The sequence below is a fragment of the Pristis pectinata genome, chromosome 2 (assembly GCF_009764475.1).
Source record: "Pristis pectinata isolate sPriPec2 chromosome 2, sPriPec2.1.pri, whole genome shotgun sequence".
NCBI classification, from domain to species: Eukaryota; Metazoa; Chordata; class Chondrichthyes; order Rhinopristiformes; family Pristidae; genus Pristis; species Pristis pectinata.
The window spans coordinates 84,200,444-84,226,537 of record NC_067406.1 but is presented as its reverse complement, the minus strand read 5'-3'; the positions used below and the strand labels follow the sequence as shown (position 1 = coordinate 84,226,537).

At 39.8% G+C, this 26,094-nt stretch overlaps 1 protein-coding gene across 1 annotated transcript in view; it reads left to right on the top strand.

The window, feature by feature from the left end:
- The window catches only part of sec31a (SEC31 homolog A, COPII coat complex component), an 83,856-nt gene that overhangs the window by 30,508 nt on the left and 27,254 nt on the right, over positions 1-26,094 (top strand). Inside the window, 12 exon segments of the mRNA XM_052036586.1 lie at positions 520-672; positions 1,966-2,190; positions 4,630-4,704; positions 4,899-4,952; positions 9,411-9,485; positions 10,287-10,392; positions 11,971-12,149; positions 12,235-12,361; positions 19,130-19,254; positions 19,256-19,276; positions 21,274-21,447; positions 22,877-23,059. Of these exon segments, the coding sequence (XP_051892546.1) occupies positions 520-672; positions 1,966-2,190; positions 4,630-4,704; positions 4,899-4,952; positions 9,411-9,485; positions 10,287-10,392; positions 11,971-12,149; positions 12,235-12,361; positions 19,130-19,254; positions 19,256-19,276; positions 21,274-21,447; positions 22,877-23,059 (1,497 nt within the window).

The following is a 26,094-nucleotide window of genomic DNA, read 5'->3' as shown; positions in this document are numbered from 1 at the left end:
GATGAGCTTTAAATTCACAGCATTTATATTTTGCTTTAAAAACCATTTGGGTTGGATTTTGGAAGATCTACCTTAATGTTGACACAGGATTTTTGTTTTGCTGTCATTGGTGTCTTCTTTAAATTTTCCCACACAGCATATCCCCACGTGAGGATGTGGGTAAACTGGTCTCAGCTTTGGTGATTTTCTTTTTTCTAATTGCATTTTAAAAAAATAAATTGTTAAGTGATGAAGGGCTGGATTTCTCTTGACGGATAATATAGACAACTCCACAAGTGAAAGCCAGTGATTGAGCTGTTCAGTTTACCCAAGCAAGTTATCCATGCCTCCTCACTCCTACTAAATGTCATCTGTTTGCATCCAGAATGGATGAGCCACTATAGACACAGTTAGGTTATTGAAGCCTTTTGGTCAACATGGGTTTCAGCAATGACCTTGGTGTAAGCATCTATCTGAATTCTTAAATGATGCCTCCTTGACTCCAAGTGTGCATTTATGCTTTTCCTTGCTCTGTGATAGATTTCCTCCTCCTTTGGGAATTTGGATCCATTCGGTACAGGACAAGCTCTTCCTCCCTTGCAGCTCCCCCAGTCCATCACTCAGCCTAGTACTGTGCTGCCTCTTAAAAAGCCACCCAAGTGGATCCGCCGTCCTGTAGGAGCTACATTTGCTGTAAGTTTTGAAAACTGTGTAATCTACAGCATGGTATGTCATTTAAAAAAATGTCTAAGCTTTTCCAGCTCTCCCTCCCTTCAATCAATCAATCAATCATTCTGGACCATGAATCTAACAGCTCCATTTGTTCTTCAGCAGAACGACTAAGATTTGTGTGTGATGGTAAGGCAACAAACACTGACAGAATTTGACTGCAGGAGCCATCACAGCAAGGCTGCTCCCTTCTTCATCTGACTGTTACAGGCACTTGACCCCAGGGATATCTCATCAGCTGCCAAGAATGAGAAGCTCAGCTGGTTCAGGGCAGCACAGTGGTGCAGCTGGTAGGGCTGCTGCCTCACAGTGCCAGAGACCAGGTGACCTTGGGTGCTGTCTGCCTAGAGTTTGCCCCTTCTCCCTGTGACCGTGTGGGTTTCCTCCGGGTGCTCCGGTTTCCTCCCACATTCCAAAAACATACGGGTTAGGAAGTTGTGGGCATGCTATGTTGGCGCCGGAAGCGTGGCGATGCTTGCGGGCTGCCTTCGTTGTTAATGCAAAAATAGCATTTCACTGTTTCAATGTACATGTGACTAATAAACATATATGATATGACATCCCAAAGATGTGCAGGTTGATAGGTTAATTGGCTGCTGTGAAATTCCCCCCAGTGTTTAGATGAATGGTAGAATCTGGGGAGAGTTGATGAGAATATGGGGGCAGTAACAAATGGGATTAATGTTGGATTAGTATAGATGGGTGGTTGCTGGTCAGTGTGGCCTCAGTGGGCTGAAGGGCCTGTTTCTGTGCTGTATTGCCCTATGACTCTAAATTTATGTATCCAGTCCAGTCTACTTGAGCTGTTTTCACCACCTACCCTGTTGGCTTTGGCTTCCTGTAGCTTGAACGTGGGTCCTTCCTGCTGAATATCTGGCGGTGTACTCAGCTGCTGAACTGTTATGGCAGCAGCAGTGAAGCAACCATATTGCATTTTGATGCAATGCAGTTAATGTTATTTAATTTCAGTCAATGCAATTCTTCCATTTTATTTATTTCCTCCCACCTTCCTTCTCTGTTATGAGGAAAGACTTACCCCCTTACCCCTCCATTTATGGAGTGAGTTTGGTTGACACCCCATTGTGAGGGTGCAGTGATTTTTTTTTTGCAGGTGCTATTGTTTTAGCATACAGTTTAAATTGATTAATGTGACCTATACGTATGCACTTGCCAATGCTGTAAAGTGAACTTAACCAGTGGCCTGTTCTTCTTTCTGTTGCATGTTTATTATATGTTTCACCAATTTCCATTGTGAAGTTTGGTGGAAAGCTGGTGACCTTTCAGAATCCGAAGCCCCAGCCTCAGCAGCAGGAAGTTCCGTTCCAGGTGTTCGTCAGCCAAGTCGTCACCGAGTCGGAACTCCTGAACCGTTCCAACGAGCTGCAGAATACCATACATTCGGGAAGTTTTGTGGAGTATTGCCAGTCGAAAATTAATGCTGCCCAGACAGACTTTGAAAGAAATGTTTGGGGGTTCTTAAAGGTGAGAACAAGTGGAGAAAGAATTGTTGGACTCCTGACAGCTTACTTCTGATCTCTAATATATAGTTGTGTACCTGTGGGGAAGGCTGCTGACTGCTATGGCACACAGTTTAAGTTTCCAACTTTATAGCCCAGTCCAAGGCTCTGTAATTTTTTCTATATAAAACCTGAAAGTTGTGCAATACCCATTTGAATACTTTGAGTTGGTAAGCAGTCACAGGTCTATAGACTTGTGAAATTGGTATCAGTAATATCAAAATCCTGGGGTTGTCTGAAAATTGTAAGAGTGGATCTGCTTAGAATTCTCCATCCCCTTGGGCCATTGGGATGTGGTCTTCAGGTGCCAAAGCACCTCGTAAGTACAACAGGGCAACTAAGTGGGAAGTCAGGAATTTTTCATGGTAGCATAGAGGTTAGCATAACACTATTACAGCGCCAGCGACCTGGGTTCAATTGCGGCCGCTGTCTGCAAGGAGTTTGTATGTTCTCCCTGTGTGACTGCGTGGGTTTCCTCTGGGTGCTCCAGTTTCCTCCGGGTGCTCCGGTTTCCTCCCACATTCCAAAGACATATGGGCTAGGAAGTTGTGGGCATGCTATGTTGACACTGGAAGCGTGGCGACACTTTTGGGCGGCCCCCAGAACACTATGCAGAAAGATGCATTTCGCTGTGTGTTTCGATGTAGATGTGACTAATAAAGATACCTTATCAATATAGTCTTCCATCAGGTTTAACCTGCATTCCGTTCCCTCCCCCTGATAACTACAAGGCAATATTAAAGAGGGAAGAAACCAAAGTCACTGCCCTTTTCCTAATTTTTACTTCCATGGAAGTAATTGTTCCCTGCAAAATGGCCAGGAATGATGGCCTGTTAAGTAAATAAAGGATAATTCCTTAAATTGAGCTTGTAGATGCTTTAGGTTTTAATAGTAATCTCTCGTATTCTCGTTTTCCAAAAAATAATTGGGACCACGTAATCAATTTATGCTACTTTTTCAACCCTGGGTCACGCTGTATTCTGCCACAGTCCACTTGTACTTTTTCACTAAAAAAAACACTAACTGCTTCAGCTGTAACTGATATCGACAAAACTATTTGGTCGTTTCAGGAGTTATCCTGCTAAAATCTTCACCTTTTCCTGGCAATCAGATGGCCAAGATTCCTTAGCCGCTCCTCAGAGCTTGAATGTTTTTAAATGTCTTTTTTGTCCTTTGGCTCCAAGTTTTGTTGTAACTCGGGCAATAGAGGCTCAAACAGAATACTTCATGTCTAATTTCACTTGAACATTATTGCGTGGCTTGCTTTTTTTTCTCTTTGCCACTGTTTTCTGTTTTTTGTGTTCAAACTCCATTGACTTTTTGTTACTGTTCCACTATTAGTAGTTATTTTATATTCGTAGTATTTATATTTCCTCAGTCATCCAGTGTAAGCCCAGAAATTTGATACTGTTCAACTGCACAAGCACTACAACTGACCCTGATCCTAATCTTGTCTAGTGTTGAAACATCGACTTCCTCCATCAATCATTGTTAACCAATAAAGTATAGAAGTCCAGGCCATTTGCTCATTGCGTAACTGGGTAAGGGTAATCATAACAGTGCAACGGCCATCTAGCATGAGATTTGCCTAACTCGGCACAAACCAGGGATCAAACCTCTGATCGTGTGTTGTAGATCCATGCATGCACACTAATGTTTTATTCACCTCAGCAGTTTCTGCCAAATGCCACAATGGAGCATGAATGCATGCCAAAAATTATACTAATAAAACATGAAAATGCTGGGACAGGTGTACTATTTAAGACATTTTAAATGTGGGCCCACTCACAATCACATCTTTAGATTTGTAGCCAACCGGTACATGCTGCCATTTGGTCTAGTCACCTCTGTAGAGTCAATTGAGGAAATAACCACTAATAGTGGAACAATAATCTCACAAAAACTCGATGGATTTTTGTAGAATCTGGTAACTAACATTAGAAACTAAGTACCTCCTGTATATCCTAACCTGTCCCCTAAGCTTAGTGTTTATCTGGTTATCATCAGATAGGCACTGAGTATCTCTTGTACCTCCTAACCCATTTGGCATCCTCTACCCAGGACCACATTTTCTTCTTGTGTCCAGAATTGTTCTCTGTGGCTCCCCTCTTTGGCCTTCCCTTTCTAGCCTCCTTTCCCCGATTCCTCCCCTTACTTGCTCTTTCTCCTTTGCTTTCCCACTCCTTGCTTCCTTTATCTTCCATTTTCTCTCCCTCTCTCTGGTTTGAAGACTATCTTCTGCTTCCAAAATTTTCTGCTTTGAATCCAACATTTGCAGTCTATTGATCTCCATTATTTGACATTTTCTGGGTAAGTGGATTGTGTAACACAACATGGTTACTAGGGTCTGCTCAGAATGTAGGACACGGAGCTACTCGTACTGATTTCTTGGTCTTTAATGCAGGTGAATTTTGAGAAAGATCACCGCAATAAGTACCTGGAGCTTTTAGGATACAAGCAAGAAGAACTTGCAGAGAAGGTATGAAGAAAATTTGTTGATAATATCTGTGAGCTAAAAAGATAAACTGAATGATAACTGTAGCATTGGATCTTTTGAAAGGATTAATTGCTAACAATGTACTTGGAAAGTCAGGTGATGAGTACTAGTTTAACTGAGCATGTTTCTCTCGTGTTGGCCCCATTTAACCTTGACGTTGTGTATTTCTGCTCTAGATTGCAACAGCACTGCAAAGTGGGGCAGGCAAGATCGGGCTTCCATCAGATCAGGTACAGATGGTATGAAGCAAATGAAATGTAGCACATGTCCCTGCCAATGCTGGCTGTAAAACTGGAAGAATAATTGTCCTGAAAACCTGTGCACATTCTCAGCTTGTTTCCAATTTGCATTCAAGAGGTCGTCCAGCCCATTATAACTGTATCAGCTCTTCATAAAAAAAATATAGCATTAATTCCCCTGTCCTCTGCTTAAAATATTTATCTACTCTTCCCTTTAAAGATGCAATTCTTTAACAACTTTCAAGTCTTTGCAATTCATTAACAACTTTCTCACACAGGAGTTCCTCTTGAATGTTTCCCCCTCACCACCACTCGTTCTGAGTGTTCTAAGTTGGTGGGTGAAACTGGCAGTTTTGGTGGGGACATGAAATGGATGATGTCGGCTCAGCCACTTTGTTCTGTACTCTGCAGATTTCCTAAGCATTGGCCTCAGTAGGGAGTAAATTAGGTAGGATCTTCAATCAGAAGCTGAGCCAACATCTCCCAAAATTTTTCCAGGATATTCAACAAATGTCTCCTGCTTTGGCTCTGTTCATATTAGATGGGATAATTAAAAGCTTGGTGGAAGAGGTAGTTTTTAAGCTTGTTACTGGGGGGAGGAATTTCCAGAACTCTTGGCTTAAAAGGCTGAAGACGTGTCCCAATGGTGGAGCAAAGGGAAGGGGGTGCACAAGATGTTAGCATTGGAGGAAATCATAAATAGCAGAGACCAAGAGGATGGATTGGGGCATTGTTTGTGTTGGTTACTGGTCATAGTTATGAGTGAGCAGGAACTGATCTGGGCTGGGATATGTGCCACAAAATTGGCAATGTACTTGGCCGAGGATGCGTTTTCCCCAGGGAGCAGAGGCTACAAGTAGTGGAGTTGGAAGAAAGTGGTAAGGTGGTGGTTTTAATGGAACAAGGAAGTGGTCAGAAGCAAGTTTGTCTCCTTACACTTTGCCAAACCTCTGTGTTCACTCTGGCCAAACACAAATTATTTGACATTACTGAGAACAAAAGTAAGCTTTTCATTACCCCTTGAGTTAATTTAGTACCTACCATTCTCCAATCTCGGTAGTACGCATTAATTCTAACCATTTTGTTTCTTGAGTGTCGATCAAATTTTGACCCCTGCTACCCCTTATCTTTCTGTACCATTTGCCTAATTGTTTTTGTAAGCAGCCTCTTCTGAGTCACATATTTGAATCTTTCCTGAAAATCAGTATTCTTCATTCCCTCTATCTACACAATCATTCCCTTCTTCAGAAAATTAGATTCAGCCAGTGTGACTTGTCTTTAACATTCCGTGCTGGCTGTCTTTGGTTATTTTGTTTAAATTCTAAATTTTCCCAAGACTTGGGTCAAACTAACTGGTTATTTTTCCCTCTTGCATGAAGCCAATAGATTGGCTGTGCTTTAGTCTTGTGACTTAATAAAGGAAATTGCAAAATCATTTATTATCTTTCTGACTGACTTCATTTACAGGGTTGTGTCACTGGAGCTTGGTATCTTGTTTGCTTAAATTCTATTTTTCCATATTTGATTCCTTTTCTGTCATCTCTGCATCCCTTTTTGTAGTTCACCCAGATTTTCACTTTGGACAAGATTTGAGAATGATGCAGAATATTTCTTTTTGTATCTCTGTTATACCCTCAACCCCAGCTGTTTCCTCCTCTTCCCCAAGTGGTCATTCAGTCTTGTAAGTTGCTTTTTCTTGTCCTTGTACAAGCCCTGCATACTTCTGTGTGCAGAATGTTGTTAATGAGCTAGCCCTTGTGACAAAGATTATGACACTACGTCTTTTAAGAGAAGAATAGGTAAATATTTCAAATAGAGAAAAATGCAGTCTGTGAGCAGAGAGGATCAGGGGATTAATTTTGATTTTTTTTTTGCAAAAAAACTGGCACAGTCATAGTGCGCTTGGAGGACCCTCTTTGAGATAGATGCAAATTGTAAACAAGCTGACAAGACAGTCTTTCCTTCTTATTTGTTGCTTTGAATATTCTCTGATAGTCTTATTATTTCCTTTCATTAGATCTTTTATTTCCTTTATTACACAGTAGTGCAGCTAGTAGAGTTGTTGCCTAACAGCACCAGAAACCCAGGTTCAATCCTGACCTCGGGTACTGTCTGTGTGGAGTTTGCACATTCTCCCTGTGATCACATGGGTTTCCTCCCACATCCCAAAGACGTGCAGGTTGGTAGGTTAGTTGGCCACTTTAAGTTACTCTGCAGGAAGTAGGCGAGTGGTAGAATTTGGGGAGCATTGATGAGATGTTGGGACAATCATAAATGGGATTAATGTAGGATTGGTATAAATGGGTGGTTGATGGGCTCGTTTCTGCACTATTTCTCTCAATGACTCTACACCCCAACCTAGTTAATCTTCTCCTGTCCTCCAGTATTATTAGACCCAACTACCACAATCTTTCAACTTGTTTCATGGTTTGAACTGAAATAAAGATTGATTTCCCAAAGTTAAGGCTATTACAAGAAATAATGTTTCCTAATTATATCCAGTGAAGAAATGTAGGTACTGTGCAGTTTTTTGAAGTGTTATAGTTTAGGCAATTGGAAAGTCCACTATAAAATTTTATAATTTTGCAGGACGGTGAATAATTGTGCAATCTGTCCTTAACACTTGAATGAGTTTTCCACTTCAAGCAATTCCACTGCATTTTCTCATTCCCTTTTTAAAATTCCTGATTTCAGATATTTATCTATTTTTCCTTTTAAAATCCATTATGGATCCTGATTTTACCATTCTTGCTGATGGTACATTCCACTGAATTTCTTCCAAACTTTCCCTCATTTGTAAGTTAACTTAAATTTGCTTTCTGGCTACCAAATCACTAATGGATGAAAATGGTTTTTCCCCTATTTAAATATCAAACCCAATGTGATTTTTGAACACCTCTTATTTCTCATGACCTTCTTGTCCAATCTCTAATCACAGCAGTCTACTACTCAGTTTATAATTTTGATTTGAAGTAACATTTTTTAAAAATTGTACTAATTACTAAATCAAATCATTGTGTAACCTGAAAAAGTGGTTAATTTTTATCTGCCTGATTTGTATTAGATATTAGCACCATTGAACAGACCATGGGGTGAATATTATTCCACAAGATGAAAATGTTTGTTTAAACTGGCTGATATATTTCTTAAAGATTAAAGAATTGCAGAGTTTTGTTGGACACGGCTTTGATCTTTGTTATGAATTTAAATCCAAATTGGATGATAGAGTTGGGGTAGTTTCATCCTAAGGGACCAATCACGACTGATGTGGCAAACGGAACAGTGGCACTTTAGTGCAGTTAAGAATATCCTCCTGAATACTGGGAAAGTAGATAGTAAGGCAGAGCAGAGGGTGTAATATCCTGCTTTACCAAAGCAGGGTTTGAACTTGGAGGTGAAAGGTGGCTGACATGACATCCTGGTATCTAAGTGACTGTTGCAATCAGTGTAAGTGGTTTAAGTGGCAGTGTTAACAAGCCAACCAATTGGTAATTAAGTTGCTTTGTCCCTGATGGGCTTATCCAAGCTGAGGAAGCTGATCATCAGATGTACTTGGACTGAATGCCCCCATAGTTCACAATTGATAATAAGACTTCTCTGCTGTTGAGCACATTATCTCCATAACACCAGTACCACAAGTGGTGCCATCATGTTTAAAAATTCAAAAGAGATAGATAGAGCAAAATAAGAGACTTTTTAAAATATTTTATGCTGCTTTAATTTTTGAAAGGTATCCTTCTGACCTAGATAAATTGTGTTCAACTTTGCCTCGAGTTTGGAGCTATACTATCAAAATTCAAACGTCTGATTCTTTTATTTTTAATTCTGCATTTTTATCTTTTTGGTTGATTATTTTGTACGCTGATGTGAGGGAAGTTAGTGTTGAGGGATGACATAATTTCAAACATCATTATCAGCTGTGAGTTCTCTCCAGTTGGAGAAGATGTATAAGATCCAGAACAAATCTCCCTCTGCTTTGCCAGAGTGCTTTGTTTCAGGGTGGTTGGTACTACAATAATCGGATGAGTGTTTGTCACACCAGCCATCTTGTGTTCCTTCCATGAGAGTTGCCAGTGTGGTGCTAGATTATGTAATAGTTTTCCATTGACCTCCTAGGAACAGAGATGAACCTGGAAGGGGCCCATAACTAGCAGCAAAAAATAATGCCCCATCATATTCTTATATTCATTGTTATATTCTAATACTTTAAGTTTAATATTTAAGTAAATCTATAGAATCATTGCAGTTGATCTGAATGGGTCTCAGTTCCTCATTGGCTTGAGTGCAATATTTTACTAGCCTTCCTGACAGACCTTTTGGTATTATGATCTATATCACTTGTGGAATAAGCTTCTTACCCCATTTTGGTCCCTGACATTGTTATTTCTGGCTTTGCTTGTGCTTGCTACTCTTCCTTATGATGTTGTCATCTAACCCTTCCAATTAAAGGCTCCCGGGGACTCTGAGCAGACAGCAGAGAGTGCTGAAGACAGTCCTGCTATAGAAGATCAGTTCCTAGGGGAGGTATCAGATCAATCCCACTTTATTTTTATTGTCATTTGTCAGTCTGCTTATGATAATACTGTGTGCTGGTGGTACTAGTATTCATTCAGAAACTTGCGTTCGGTGTTGGAAATTTAACTTATTGACCTAAGGGGTGAATGTCTTTCTTAATATTTTGTTTTCAAATAGGGTGTCCCTCCTTCCCCTTTTCTCATCCCCATGAAGATGCTGGCTCCTTGATGGGCTACTTTTGTCTTCCATTACCTCGTGTAAATGGCCCTTACACATTTATTCTGGCACGTTTATGGTGAGAGGTCATTTAGGGCAAGTGTATCTTTTCCTGCTGCCATGTACATTTCCAGGCATGGATGCTGAATGTGATCCAGGACAGGAATTGCAGCTGATTTTCCTTTCACTAACTGAGGCCAATTGTGCTGTTGCCCTGGCTGAGATTAGTTAATGAAATCGAGCTATGAATCAAGCCTTTCTTGCTTGAGTGCTCCAATGATTCAAATGCACCCATCAGGGAAAAGTATAATCTAATCTGGGACTATACCTTGTGGTCTGCCTTAAGGTGGCACATTGTTATCTGGAGTTGGACTATGCTTCACAACCTATATTGTGATTGCACTATAACAGTCATTAATTTTCAGCTTGTAGTAGGTTGCACCCCTTGGCAAGTATGCTCTTCAAAACATGAAGAGAACGGAGCCCATGTAATAAGGTGGATTGTATATTAAAAGCAAGTACCAATGATAAGATGTATTGTTTGTAAGTGTTTCCATATTTTATGCATTTAGTTGTGTACTTGTTGCCCAACAGGTGGAAAGTGAACACGAAGGGGATGAAGAGGGTTTGGATCTCAATATGGCCACATCTGAGAAGCAAGTTGAGAAAGGAACAAAATTCAATATCTCTATCAGTGGAGGTAATTAGTTTGTACAAGTTTAATTCACGTTCAAATGAATTTAATGAGAGAGTAAACTTTCTCCCATCGAATATAGCGAAGAAGTCAATTTATGTACTGAACAAAAGTCAATACTTTATTGCTTAGTTAACATTTTTGCTTAATAATTGACCTAACAAATCTCATCCCTGAAACGAACTGATATAATTGTTAGATTTTCCGAGAGACAACTTTCATAAAGCCTGTGATTTTTCAAATTTATATAATGCGAGGAGGAAGGTCATTTGGTTCATTGTGTCTGCATTAGCTCTTGCTGGAATGAATAGTTGCCTCTGTTTCACAAAATATTTTAATTGGAATAATAAGCACAGCATGATTTTTTTTCCTCATAAATTATCCTGGCTTTAAATCCATACAACAAAAACCAGCGAATTCAAGCCATCATCATCAGTAAATTTGCAAAGTTTCCTTTTGAAGTAACAGCATTTAAAGGAAATCGCACTTTGACTGTGCAGTAAGCTCTGTAGGTGACATGGCTGCATAACTGCAGATAAAATAGATGCAATATTATTTGAGCAAGTGCATGTGGTTTTGTTTTTTCCATTCATTAGTAGTTCTGCCTGGATGTTCTTGGCAGAAGTTATTTCCTGTTACCTTGCTTCCAGACCATCAGATTCTTCAGAACATCAATTTCTAAAATTTGTAATGTACAGATTTGATTTAATTTTCAAAGTTTTCTCATATGCAGACATTATAAGGTCAAATTCTGTGAATGCAACTGTTTTCCCTCACCCTTGTGTGCAAATTTCAGCCCAATAAATGATGGTTTAGCTGTTACATGGCTTAGAGAAGGTGTTTTGGTCTCCTTTTCCTGAATAAACAGCAGGGGTTGGACTATTGGCAGGAGTTTTCCTGCAGCTTCAGCACAACCATCTTGTGATGCTGTTGACTGAAGACTTAATGTAAGATTTCAACAACTGTGAGAAAATGAAATCTGATGGTAGATTAGAAGCCAGAAGGAAAACTCAAAATACTCCCGACAGCAGCAGAGGTGGCAGATTTACCAAGTTGCACCAAGCTACCCTCATCAGTTATGTGCTAAATAACATCTTAACTGGTTTTATATCACATGCCTACTGTTGTTTCAAGGCTTAATAGTGAAAATGGTACAGAATCAGAATTGTGTAAATGTTGGCTTAGGAAAGGGAGAGAATGAATTTGCACATCAGGTTTTGGGTTGTCACAGGTGCTCTGCACCAAATGAATTACTTTTTAAAACACAGCACTTCATTATAGATCAATATAGCAATTAATTTCTGCAGATCATGGTCTCTCAAACTTCATGCAGTAACTGTCCAGTTCATTGCTCTTGATGGCAGTGCTTGAGGGAGCAATGTTGACCAGGTCACCAGCAGAACCTGCTGTGGGAATCATGCCTCAAGGTCTTTTATATCCACCTGAGCAGAGAGGGGCTCAGCTTATTGCCACATCTAAAATACCGTGGAGGAATAAAATAAAATACAATTTTATGCTGAATAGATTGGATTAAGACATTTTGGTGAGAAGACACATTTTTAATTATTCCTTTCCACTCCACAGATGTTGATGGTTTGATTACACAGGCTTTGTTAACAGGCAACTTTGAAGGAGCCGTTGATCTTTGCTTGCATGATAATCGAATGGCAGATGCCATCATTTTAGCAATAGCTGGAGGACAGGAACTTCTGGCTAAGACACAAAAAAAATACTTTGCCAAAACAAAAAGCAAGATCACCAGGGTAAGATGGCTTTCATTTTGACCACTAACTTGATCTCTATTATGATGCATTAATTTTATTCTTAAATTTTCCATATAATGCTTAGTTGATAGATGCTGTGGTGACAAGGGATTGGAAAGAAATTCTACAGTCATGTGATCTTCAGAACTGGAAAGAAGCTTTGGCTGCCTTGTTGACATATGCTGGGCCTGATGAATTTGCTACACTTTGCGGTGAGTAGATTTACTTTGCCCTGTGTTCTGAAGTATCTGCCATCTCAGCTCTAACTGACTGTAAACAATAAGTATCCATTATGAAGTTTCATTCATTACAACTGTAACACTTAACTCTGTTTCCCTCTCCACAAATGCCGACAGACTTGTTGAGTATTTTCAGCATTTTCTATTTTTATTTCAGATTTCCAGTATCTGCAGTTTTTTTTGACACACAGTTTCTGACATCTGTGTGGATGAGAGCAGACTACAGAGACGATGAGGAAACTGACCCCTGCATCGTAGTGTAGGGAGCCACTTATTTTGGGGGGGGGGGGGGAGTGAAAAAGATGGTCAGCATGGCTTTTTGTGAGGGAAATCTGTGCCACTAACTTGATTGAGTTTATTGAGGTGGTAACTAAGAAGATTGATAAAGGCAGGGCAGTAGACATTGTGTCTGTGTGGACTTTAGTAAGGCATTTGACAAGATCCCACATGGTAGCTTGGTCCAGAAGGTTAAGGCGCATGTGATCCAAGGCAAGCTGGCTAATTGGATCCAAGTTTGGGTTGGTAATAGGAGGCAGAGGGTAGTGATGAAAAGATGTTTTTTTCTGTTTGTCTAGGGACCTATGTTGTTTCTGATGTATACAAATGGCTTGGATGTAGATGTAGGAGGCACAGTTAGCAGATGACACAAAAATTTGATGGTATTGTAGATTGCAAAGGTTTGTCTAAGACCACAGCAGAATATAGATCAGATGGAAAGTTGGACGGCTCATTGGCAGATGGAATTTAATCCTGGCATGTATGAGGAGATGCATTTTGGGAAGTCAAATAGGGATAGAACATGTACGGTAAATGGTAGGGTGCTGAGCAATGTTGATGAACAGAAGGACCTTGGGGTTCAAGTCCATAGTTCCCTGAAAATGGCAACGCAGGTAAATATGGTGGTGAAGATGGCGTATGCCATGCTAGTCTTCATACGTTGGGGTATAGAATATAACACTGGTTAGACAGCACGGAGTATTATGTGCAGTTCTGATCATCACGTTGTAGGAAGGATGTGGTTGCCCTGGAGAGAGTGCAGAGGAGATTTACTAGGCCGTTGCCTGGATTAGAGGACTTTGGTTATGGGGCGAGATAGGATAGGCTAGGCTGGGCTTGTTTTCCCTGAAGCGAAGGAAACTGAGGAGTGAGTTGATAGAGGTATATGAAATTATAAGAGGCATAAATGACAAAACAATTCTTAACTATCTACCCTGTGGTAGGGGTATGAAAAATGAGGGCATAGGTTTAAAGTGAGAGGAAGGAGTTTCAGAGGGAATTTGAGGGACAGGCTTTTTTACACAGTGGTTAATATCTGGTTCTTGCAGTGAGAGGAGGTAGTGGAATCAGATACAATTACTGTGTTTAAGAGACATTCAGACAAGCATTTAAGTAGGCAAGGAATAGAATGATGCAATTGTAATGTGGGCAAATGGGACTAGTGTTTTTGGGCAAGAGGTTAGCATGGACATGGTGAGCTGAAGGGCAACTGTATGATTCTGTTACTTTCTGTTACTCTGTTAGCTTTTAGAAGAAAGCAGAGTTGAAAGAGGGGGAGGCATAGAACTAATAATGAAATAAAGGCAGTAAGGAGACAGGATCTTGGAAAAAATCAGGAGTGAAAATGGTTTGGGTGGAGCTATGAAGTAGTAAGGGACAGAAAGCAATGGGAGCTTTCTGTTGGCTTCTGAACAGTAGGTGGTGATGTAAGACGTGATGTAATCAGGAAATTGCAGGTGCATACATTAAGTGTAATACAATCATCATAGAGGATTTTACTGTATACATAGACTGAGCAAATCAAATTAGCAGTAAAAGTATCAAGGGTGAATTTGTGGAGATAGTGTTCTCAGTGTATTGAGGGACCAACAAGGAAATAGGCTATTTTAGATCTAGCAAGGCTTAATTAATCTGGTAGTACAGGGACCTATGGGGAAAAGTGATCATAATATGATAGAATTTTATATTAGCCAACAACCAGGTCCTTAAATCTAACACAAAGGTTTGAGGCACGATTTGGCCATGTAGATTGGGACTACATTAAGAAGTGTGACAGTAGTGTTGCAGAATCTTGGAGCACAGAAACCGGCCTTTTGGCCCAGCATGTCCAACTTTTTTGTCCACCGGCACTAACCCCATTTGCTTGAATTAGGACCATATCCTTCTATGCCTTGCAAACAACGGTTAATATATAGTTTACAAGTAATATATATTCCACTGAGGCAGAAAAAACCCAAGAGGAAAAGTGATCATAATATGATAGAATTTTATATTAGCCAACAACCAGGTCCTTAACTCTAAACAAAAGGTTTGAGGCACGATTTGGCCATGTAGATTGGGACAAGCTAAGTTAACAATAGGGTTAGATCAAAAGAAAAGGATAATAATATTGACAAGATTAGACAGCAAGGGGATTGGGAAAATCTCAGTATTCAGTAGACGATGACCAAGGCATTGATGTGGAAAGGGAGGGAAGAATACAAGAGTAATGGTGAGAGACGTAAAACAGACTGTAAAAGGTTCTATAGATGTATAAAAAGGAAAAGATTAGCAAAGGTTAATATGGGTGTCTTACGACTGAGACAGGAATGATATTGGAAAAGAAGGCAATGGCGGGGGAACTGAACAGATATTTTGTCTGTTTTCATGGAAGAGGATCCTCTCCAAAAATAGTAGAGGACAACAGGTCTGGAGGGAATGTGGAGCTGAAAGATGTTAGTACAAGTTTTTTTTAAATGTTAAAGTAATTCCTGGGACTAAGAGCTGATAAAATTCCAGGCCCTGATGACCTGCATCATAAGGTTTTGAAAGAGGAGACAGTGAATTGTCACTTTTCTAATGGTTGTCATCTTCCTAAGTTCCACAGATCATAGAACAGTTCCTTCAGATGGGAAGATTAGAAATGTAACCCCACTATTTAAGAAGGGAGGGATGGAGAAAACAGGGAACGTAGACCAGTTAGCCTAATATCAGTTGTATGAAATTACTCCAGTGTTATTAAGGAAGTGATAACAAAGCACTGGTATAGTTGTAGAACTGGACATGGCCACTATGGATCTCTGAAAGAGAAACCATGTTTGACAAGCCTTTTAGAATTTCCTGAGGTCATACTAAGCAGAATCAATAAGGAGGAGCCAGTAAATGTGGTGTATTAGGGTTTCCCGAGGCCTTTGATAAGATGTGATTAAACAAATTTAGAGCACATGGGATTGGGGTACAATGGAGACATAAGAAACTGCAGGTGCTGGAATCTGGAGCAACAGATAATCTGCTGGAGGAACTCAGTGGGTTGAACAGCATCTGTGGGAGGAAAGGAATTGTCGACGTTTCATGTCAAAACCCTGCATTAGTATTGGGGTAATATTCTGGCATGGATTGGTTAACAAATTGAAAATAACCCATTTAATCTTTTTCTATCAGGGAGGCTCTGAGGTATGAGGTTCCAGGTCTTCACAACCTCCATCAATGCTTTGGATGAGGGCACCAGGTGTAATATATCTAAGTTTACTGATGATATGAAGTTAGTTGGCAATGTGACCTGTGGAGAATGGAGAGGGACTTCAAGGGAGTGTAGACAAGCTAAGTGAAAGGGTGAAGAGATGGAATAAGATGTGAAAAAGTTAAGTTTATCCACTTTAGTAGGGGGGGAAAGTTTTTTAAAAAAAAAACAGGGTTTTTTAAATGGTGAGGGAAAAGTGAGGGTGGACAGAAGGCTCTCTTATTTCAATTTTTTGGGGATCTGGGCATTGTTGACAAGGCCAGCATTTATTGCACATCCTTGTTTACCCTTGAGTTACCACCTTAAACTGTTGCAGTCTTTCTCTTGAAGGTATTCCCACAATACTGTTGGGAAGCAAGCTGAATTTAGATTAGCTGGTATTGAAGGAACCACATATTTCTAAGTAAGGATGGTCTGCAAATTACAGGGGAAATGGTTACGTTCCAATGCACCTGAAGCCCTTGTTCTTGGTGGTAGAGGTGTGGGCATAGGAGGTGCCTGGAAGAGAATTGCAGTGCGATTTTAGAAGGTACACGTTGTAACCACTATCTGCCAGTGATAGAGGGAATGAACGTCTGGTTTGTTGATGGTGTACCAATCAAGTGGCCTGCTTTGTCTTGGTGTGTAAAGCTTCCTAGGTGTCCTTGTACACACTTCAATAAAAATTAACATGCAGGTACAGCAAGCAATTCGAAAGGCAAACGATATATTGGCCTTTACTGCAAGAAGAGTAAAAACACCTTGCTACAATTTATAGGACTCTGTTGCCTCTGAAATATTGTGTACACTTTTGGTCTCCCTTCCTGAAGAAGCATATACTTGTGAAAGATGGGAGTCAAAGAAGCTTCATCAGATTGATTCCTGGGATGGTGGGTTTGACATGTGAGAAGAGATTAAGTAGACTAAGCCTATGCTCTCTGGAGTTTAGAAGAATGATGGGTGATCTTAATGAAAACTATAAAATCATTACAGGGTTGACACAGGGATAATATTTCTGCTGAAGTGTCTAGAACTAGGGGCTACAGTCTCAAAATAAGGGGTTAGCCGTTCAGTATTGAGAAGTGAAGAAATCTCTTCATTCAGAGGATAATGTCTCTTTGGAATTCTCTGCCAAGAGGCCTGTGGAAGTTTATTAATCGAGTACATTTAAGTGAGAGATCAATAGATTTTGGTTAACTAAGTAAGTCTAGGAACATAGGGTTAGTGCAGGAAAGTGATGAAGTGGAAGGTCAGCCATGTTCTCATTGGTTGGCAGCGCAGGTATGAGGGGCCACATGACCTACTCCTGCCTCTGTTTCTTGTCGTCTTAAGCCACTGCATGTTGGTACCAGCACAACTATTATAAACCTGTTTGGAAACCTAATTTTATCATTTCATTATTCGTCTCTGATTGATATGCCTAGAGTGCCCAGACACTAATTTTTAATTAAATAAGATATTACCTGGGTCTTGTTGACTGGTAGCTACAAAGGAGCTTTTAATTTTTGCTTGTCGGACAATTGTATTGGATGTGATTTAATTGAAATATATGTTTTGGCAAAGATAAAAGAAGAAATGCTTCATCTGCTTATAAGATGCAAAATTGATCACCGATAGTGGCTGTTACACCTGAAGTGCTGTCAAAAAAGATCAGTTTCCAGAGCTACCTGTTCAGGAACTGAACCTGTACAGTTTGCTGCTGGCTCTCATGGGGAAAGTGACTCACCATGCTGCAGGTGGCCAGGGTTCCTTCGAGTGGTGGCAGAGAGCAAACAGGTGCTGGATAATAAAGCATTGGTGGTATTCAAATACTTGTGATGGATTCTACTGAACTGAAGTAAACCAGGAGAGTGGTGTTCCTCCAGCTACTTAGATGTGCATTTAATGAAAGTAGTGTACATAGTGAAATCACTGTTTATCATTAATACTGTTCATTTCAGAGCTGGTGTTGGTTTGTGGTATCTGTGTGTTATGTTCCTTGAAAGTTTATATTCCAAGACTATTAACATTTTCCACAAACTGTCGATGATCCTACAATAAGGCAGCAGCTGGCTGCTTTCCCCTTTTTCATTCCTCTGTTGGATGGTGCTGACTTGCACTGAGCTACAATTCCAAATGTGTCCACAGCTTCCAGTGCATTGGGACACTGTTATTGGGAAGCTATTCATTTACTAGAATGGTGGACAATAGCAAGGGTACAGTCAGTGGTCCGGCCAAAATTGGCTAACAGTGTAAATTGAGGGTGGAATCCAGGCCATTTGTGATTTCTGTGGCTCAGCTGAACGGAACAATGCATTTGTCCATGCAGTCATTTGTGAATCTGCTGATCTGATCATAACCTCCAGATTCCACGGTCTGGTGCTGGTGCTCACTCCCTATTTGGGGGTGAATTAGATGTGGCTACACAGTGACGCTGTTAGTGGAGCTGCTGCCTCGCAGCGCCAGTGACACCTGGTTCAATCCTGACCTTGGGTCCTGTCTGTGTGGAGTTTGCACGTTCTCCTGGTGACCGCATGGATTTCCTCCCAGCTGCTTCAGTTTGCTCCTACATCCTAAAGACGTGCGGGTTGGTTGGTTAATTGGCTGCTGTAAATTGTGGGTGTGGGTATCTCTGGGAATTGATGAGAAATTGGGGAAATATATTTTAAAAAATTAATGTAGGATTACTGTAAATGCTGGTTGATTGTCAGCATGGATTTGATGAGCTGAAGGGCCTGTTTCCATGCTGCATCTCTCTCTGACTCAGAGTGGTCACTCCACTTGAGGTAAACATTGCCCTTTTTTTCAAAAAACATATGTGTAAGCTCATAACTAAATGTAAAATCAGAATTAAGAAATTAATTACATTTGAGGAATGGTTTTCTAGTGGGGGAGCTTGTTAGCATGTAGGATTATCAAGTGGAGTTAAAAGTTCTTCAAGTATGTACATTTTTTAAAAAAAACACCATATAACTCTCTGGGAGCACCAGCAGAAAGTTGGATCGATGTGTCTCTGCTCCTTAATGCTGCTCCTCGGAGTGGAGAGTTCAGTCTTGATGTTAATGTCTTGGTCTATTGGAACTCTCTAAAGCTCGGTGGCATGTAATGAGCAAAGTGGATTCAATTCCTGCATTGTTCAGTCACTCACTCATGAACACACTGCTGAAACTGAAAGGAGTGGGGGATTTGGAAAACAGTCCAATATGTTGGTGACCTGTGTGGACATGTGGTAAACAAATTAAACAAAAAGCAGATATTTAAAAATGTTTTTGTTTGTTTCACCCAAGATTATTTGGGCGCACGTTTGGAGAGCGAAGGAGACAACAGCCTTCAAGCTCAAGCTTGCCTGTGCTACATCTGTGCTGGTAATGTGGAGAAACTCGTTGCCTGCTGGGATAGAGCTCAGAATGGCCAACTCTCCTCTTGCTCTTCAGGTTAGTCTGGCTGAAGATCTTTGGGGTAATGCAGTTAGGTTTTAATCTTCAAGAAGAGGAGACGGTGATATATTTCTTTTGAGGCAATGTTTTGAAGTATTTGCATTCCAGTGGGATTTCTTCCCCTATTCCCCATAGTTGAAGATTACGTTACAAGTCCCAGATGGCACTTCCTTTGACTTGCTAAACTGAAAAATATCCTTCCAAGCTGGTTTCACACATGGTTGTTCATTCCTATTAGTTCATATTCAATGATCATTTACTTAAATGGCATGAAATTGCTGTAATTTTCAGCTGCATCTTCCCAGTAAAGACTTAGCATAACATCTGGCTAAAGACAGACTGGATGATGTAATATTACTATCTATATTAAGCCTTGCTACAACCTAGACAGGGAAGATTTTCTAAACCTAATGCCATCTCATATTCAAGTCCACCCCTTAATCTTTTCCGTAGGAGATTGTGGGGTTTCATTCATGTTTTCCAACAACAATGCAGCTAGAATTGAAAACTTGAATTATTCCTTCACTCCATAGCACTGTGTAGTGGTCTCTTGCATTGTTGAAAATAGCTCAATATTAATAGCAGAATTGGAGAAAGTATTTACACAGCATCTTATTAGGTATCTTTCCAACATCCCCAATTGCTGACTCTTGGGCTTAATCTTGTGGAAGAATGTAGTGACAATTTTTGCACTTGGCAATATACCCCCAATAGTTATGACATGAGAGATAAATTAATCTGTGTTGCTGTTGGGCTGGTTCAGAGAGTAAAGTTAATTGGTTTGCTGGGAGAACTCTCTGCTCTTCAAATTATACCATAACTTCTTTAAAATTCCCCTGAACTGCTAGAACAAGTAATGGAAAACTTTCTTTAAACAGGCTTTCTGAAAGACAACACCTTTCACACTGCAGCATCATGTTTACTATTGAACAATGTGTCAGTAACTCTCTTCTGTGGATTTATGTGCTCTGAGCTTGGATGGAGTTTGAATATTAAGAAAGCATTTGTTGGAGTGTTTAATTGGATAACTATCAACAAGAGTTAAGTGCTAGTGTGATAGGTTCTATGTACGAGGGTCTCTAAAAAGTTACTGTATAAGAGAAAGATATTGAATTGCATTGAAAACTGATTAGGTTCATTAGAAGAATTTATTTTCCTTTTGGTGTGAGTGTAATTGTGGCTATGATCCCACTCGTCTTAATGTGGAACTCTCTTCTGCTTGCGTGGAGGGGTTGATACAGTGGGTAATGATGCCAATGCCTCTGAAGTACTCTTCACCACCATGTGGATAAGAAGCACTCTAGGACTGGGAGTCTGCACATGGAATGTGAGCTAAGTTTTTTTTTAGACCAGCTACCTCCGTACTCATTAGGCAGTTGTGTCATAAATTGGCTGGATCACCTGAGTCAGTGAACCAACTGCACCTTGAATGTGGGGAAAGGTGTTCACTCCCAACCAGCTGGCACCACACCTGCCATCAGGAAGATTCCTCCAGATCTTCCTGTTGCTCGATCTTAAGTAAAGATGGTAAGGTTACCCTGTGCCTTTGTTGCACCCTGGCTCCAATGGGCAGCACTATGTCCAGGAGCCTGCAGGGTTAACATAAAATGAACAAACCTGTGCCCGGGAACCTGCAGGGCTAACATTATAAAAATGTGCAGCCCTGTGCTCTGGTGCCCACAGGGTTAATGGTATAAAAATACACAGCCCTGTGCCCCAGAACCCGCAGGGTTAACATGATAGAATGTGCAGACCTATGATCAGAAGTCTGCAGGGTTAACATCATAAAAATGAGCAGCCCTGTTCACCAGGAATTCTGCAAGGTTATGTTACAAAAATGGGTCAAGTCTTCCTATACTCTGTTTAACTGCCAACACCATATTGGCATGATCTTTTTTGCAATGAATAATTCCAACCAGTGATTGAACACAGGAGGAAAATTCTCCATCGTCAAGGTCTTGATATTGTGCATTTTTTTTATTCTGTGTTTTCAGGATCTCATTGAGAAAGTAGTGATTTTGCGTAAAGCCATCGAACTTGCCCAAGGAGCACACAACGATGGAGTAGGGACTGTTCTAGCAGAGAAGATGAGTCAGTATGCTAGTCTGTTGGCGGCCCAGGGAAGTCTGGCTGCTGCTTTATCTTATCTGCCTACTGATGCAAATCAGGTACTGATGCAAGGCATTTTGTCCTTGTCCCCACTTTCTATCATATTAAACTAAAAAGTTGTGGAAACTATTTCGTGAATATCAGTATCTCCAGGTTCAGAAAAAAACACATTTCTATAATACTTGAGTGTATTTGTCAATATTTTAAATAGTTAAGCATTTAAGATAACATGTTATTAGGCTCATGGCCTATGGTCTTAGTATAATTGCCACCAAGTATAGAATAAATTTGCATCTGAAAGTGCAGTTAATAATCTTTTATTTTTATTGATCATCTATCAAAATGATGGCTGAACATAGTTTTCATTTACTGTTTTTGTGTAACAAGCTTGCTAGCAGGAAAAGAAAACATTGCTAGCATGAGGTACTCATTGGAGATCCATGCAATTTGTACAACATGAGAAGGGAACGTCAAAAACAAAAGGGCTAGAAATCCCTGAGCTAAACACATCGTGATTTGTTTGACTCTTTTTTTTATTTACTCAGCATAGCAGTATTTAAAACTTGGAAAAACCCACCAATTTCACACAATGTAAATTATATCACTGTATTCTATTAATATGACAGAATGCAGTTTGGTTTATTTATACATTTTTAAACTGCAGTTGAATTTGCAGAGATTTGTAAAATACTGTTGTTAAATTATTTTGATTTAAAAATAAGTGTGCAAAACACACCAGGGTCATTGGAGACACAAGAGACTGCAGATGCTGGAATCTGGCGCAACACACAAAACGCTGGTGAAACTCAGCGGATCAGGCAGCATCTTTGGAAGGAAATGGATGGTGGACGTTTTGAGTCGAGACCCTTCAGTCCAGATGAAGAGTCTCAACCCAAAATGTCGACTGTCCATTTCCCTCTATAGATGCCGCCTGACCTGCTGAGTCTCTCCAGCGTTTTGTGTGTTATACCAGGGTCATTCGTGGCTCATATTGTGGTTTACTTTGGCGATGTGTTACTTCAAAATAGTAAGCAACGGCCATGCTAACACTTGGAATTCTTATGTACCTTTTCCTCTGAATGCAAATCCTGGGTTCACTTTTTATTTAAAATTTCTTTTTTCCTCATAAAGTTTCAGAGGTTGGATTTTTTTATTTGTGAATTTTCTTTTAACCACTTTGCAAGGAAGGATCAGATGAAAATTGCAGTAATAATGGGCAGGTTTCTGTGTATCTACATTTTTTTCCTGAATTAATGATCTGGAAATGATATTCATCTGCAGTTGGGGCAGAATAATCATCCTTTGTTTCACAAGAAAAATATTTAGTGACAGACATGATATGTTACTGATGTGTCATTTATTCAGAACACATCATCCTCCCTTAATGGAAGGTGAGGTGAAACCAACTGCCTTCATGGCTTCTTCCCCTTTAAAGCAATAACTTCCTGTTTCCCCATTTTCTTTTTTTTTTCTTTTTTTACAATAAAGATGACAATCCTACATTTGCGCGACAGACTGTTCCGTGCTCAGGGTGAACAGGTAGCAGGGCAAGAATCAGCTCCTTTTTCTTATGGGAAGCATCAAGCTCCAAGAGGCAGAGCCAGTTCTGGTCATTCACTCAACCAAGGGCAGCCACAACATGCAGCACCTACCCAACAGTACTACCCACAGGTGAGACAGTTTCTATCTTTTGACCTGAGATTAGGACAACCTTTATTATAATGTGTAAAACATGTTTTATACTTTTCATAGATGCAAATGAAATAGCACAATGTTTGTCTTCAAGTTGAATTTCTATGTGTAGAATTTCCTTATGAGAATCAGACTACACACTCATTAGGGGTAATAGATGAACAAAGCTAAGTGTCCATTCTCTGTCATATCTAGTTATGTGAACCAATATTAGTGCCCATGCACTGCGAAATCCAGTATGTGAAATTATAAATCAAGGTTCTAATATATTCTGACCTGAATTCAATACTAGTGCCCCTGTTTGTGTCACTCTTATCAGTTATAGTCTGAGATTCTCCATTTTTCACAGAAGAATATAGTTACAAAGCTGGAAGGATGCAGGAGTAGTTTTATAAGAGAATCATTATGCAGTAAGACCTAGTAGAATGGGACTAATAGAAAGCATCTTCGAGTAATGATGGAATAGAGTTGCTTATAACTGCAATCTCAGACATATTGCCAGAGGACTGGAGGGTTACCAATGTAGCACTTTAAGTTGGTAAATTAGTGTATTATTGTCACATGTACCAAGGTACAGTGAAAAACTTTGTTTTGCATGCCATCCATACAGATCATTTCACCACCATCAGTGCATCCGCGTAGTACAAGGAAAAGCAATAACAGAATGCAGAATATGGTGTTACTGTTGCAGAGAGTGCAGTGCAGGCAGACAGACAATATGGTGCAAGGCCATGATGAGGAATGTTCACATTGAAAGATGTGGATTAATTAAGGGTGGATTGTAAATGACAGGTTTGTTTGGCAAATTTCATTTTTTTTGAGGAAATAGTGTAGTGGCTTGATAAGGAAAAACAATGCTGGTTGTATGAATTTTAGAAAATAATTCATTATGGGACTATGCAAGACCCTCAATCAAACTTAATCTTTTAATAATTAATAGGCTTGGCAGACAGATGAAATTGCACAGAAGACTGTTGGGAAGAATAAAAGTTTTATATGACATAGTTAAATTTGAAAAGTCAGAGAGAATTGAAGGATAAATATACACATATTTAAAAATGGGCATATAGGATCTCATTTTTAAAAAGAAAGCATTTGGGATGTTGGATTTAATTAGGTGGGCTAAGCCGGGGCAGTTTTGGGGAAGGACCTCTTCACTGCCACTGGAAGCCTTGTTGCTGATCAGACCAGGCCACAGGATGCCCGAGTGATTCCCTCTGCAATTGGGCTCAGGTCAGTGGAATAGCTGGGGGTATCCAGCCCAGAGAGATTTGGATGAAGGATCCTAAGTAGATTGTTAACTTCTATTTTTTCTTGGAAATGCTGTTTGCATCATTTTCAACATTATCTCAAGATCCCAAGATTCAAAATTTTTTCTCTTTACCCACTCTTACTCCTGTCATTTGGTTTTATGTACTATTGTAAGTGAAAGCAGCATCAGACAGACATCAGTGAAGGTCCCCATGGTCTCCTGCCCAGATGTCTGAGTGGGGCAAATTCGTCTATAGGCCTGGAGGTGGATAACTTCTGCACTCCCAGCTCTCAACCTCCAGCAACTAGAGTGCAAAACTGAAATATTTTCCCCAAGGCCCTTATCTGAGACTGGCATCAACTAGTTCCTGAGGGTGATTGATTGTTTCATTTTGTATAGAAATGTATCATACACTGGATTTGTGGAAGGATTGATACACATTAATGAAATCAATTCTAGTTGGAGAACAGACAGAGTGCCTACCCAAGAGAATTGTGAAATTACAGTTGCCTGCAGGTTGATGACTCCTTTTCCCACATGAAAGCACAGTTACAATAGAAGTGTTTTCATTTCTGTTCTTGCCATGGATCTCCCCGTTTTTGCAGTCTGCTTCAGGATCTTTTATCTTCACAAAGAGCTCGTCATCATCATTCATCATCTGATTTATTCCAATAACCAAGCTCTGATTGGTATTGAATATCTCAAATGATTATAAGATATTGTGGATGCTTTAATAGCTGCATTCATCATCCTAGTTCAGACCTTAACAGCTGGAGTTCAGCAGAGCGCATAAATTTAAAGCTGCTTTCACTTTTTTCTGAACATGTCTGGACATTGCCATCAGTGGTGCTGGGAATAGATTCATTACTAACTTCCAAAAGAGAAAGGGATAAATAATTGAAGGGGAAGGTTTTGCAAGACTGTAGAGAAAGGAGAGCGAATTGAAACTAATTGGGTAACTCTTTCAAAGAGCTGGGACAAAGAGCCACATGGTCTTTTTCTCTGTTGTTTAGTTCAATCATTCATCTAATAGTCGATCTTCAGCAGGTGCAATTATGTATAGAAGAAAAAACTGCAGATGCTGGAAACACTCAGCAGGACACGCAGCATCATTAGAAAGAGAAACCGTGTATGAGACCATTCTGATGACTCTGTTTCTCTTTTCACAGATTCTGCCTGACCCGCTGAGTGTTTCCAGCATTTTCTGTTTTTATTGTGTGTAGACGACTTAATTCAAACTAGGAACATAATTTGAAATGGTATTTTTTTTTCCTTGTGATAGTGTTAAAATTACGTATTAAACATAATGATTTAATCTACAGGCAACTAGGATGTAGGGAATTTTATGGATCAGGATGAATGAACAAATCACCATCTGCGTTGTACATACCAACGGCATACAAAGAAACTTTGAAATGTTTGATAAATGAGGCAAGAATGTTGTCAAACCAATCAGAAAATTGAAAGGCAATGGCAAATGTTGGCTTGGATTTTTCCGGTATAATGTCAACATTATAAGCATTGGTCAAAATTGTGGCATAGTAAATTGGGTTAATTTGGACAGAAGTTATATAGCATATGTAAGAAGTTTATTTATTATCACTGATTTAGATGACGTGAAATTTATTGTTTTGTGGCAGCAGTACAGCACAAAGACATAAATGACATAAAATTACTATAAATTACATTTGTTAAAGTAAAATTGTTCATCCTGTTTGTTCAGATATGAGTGAATATATAGTGCCTTTTCCATGTGACTTCC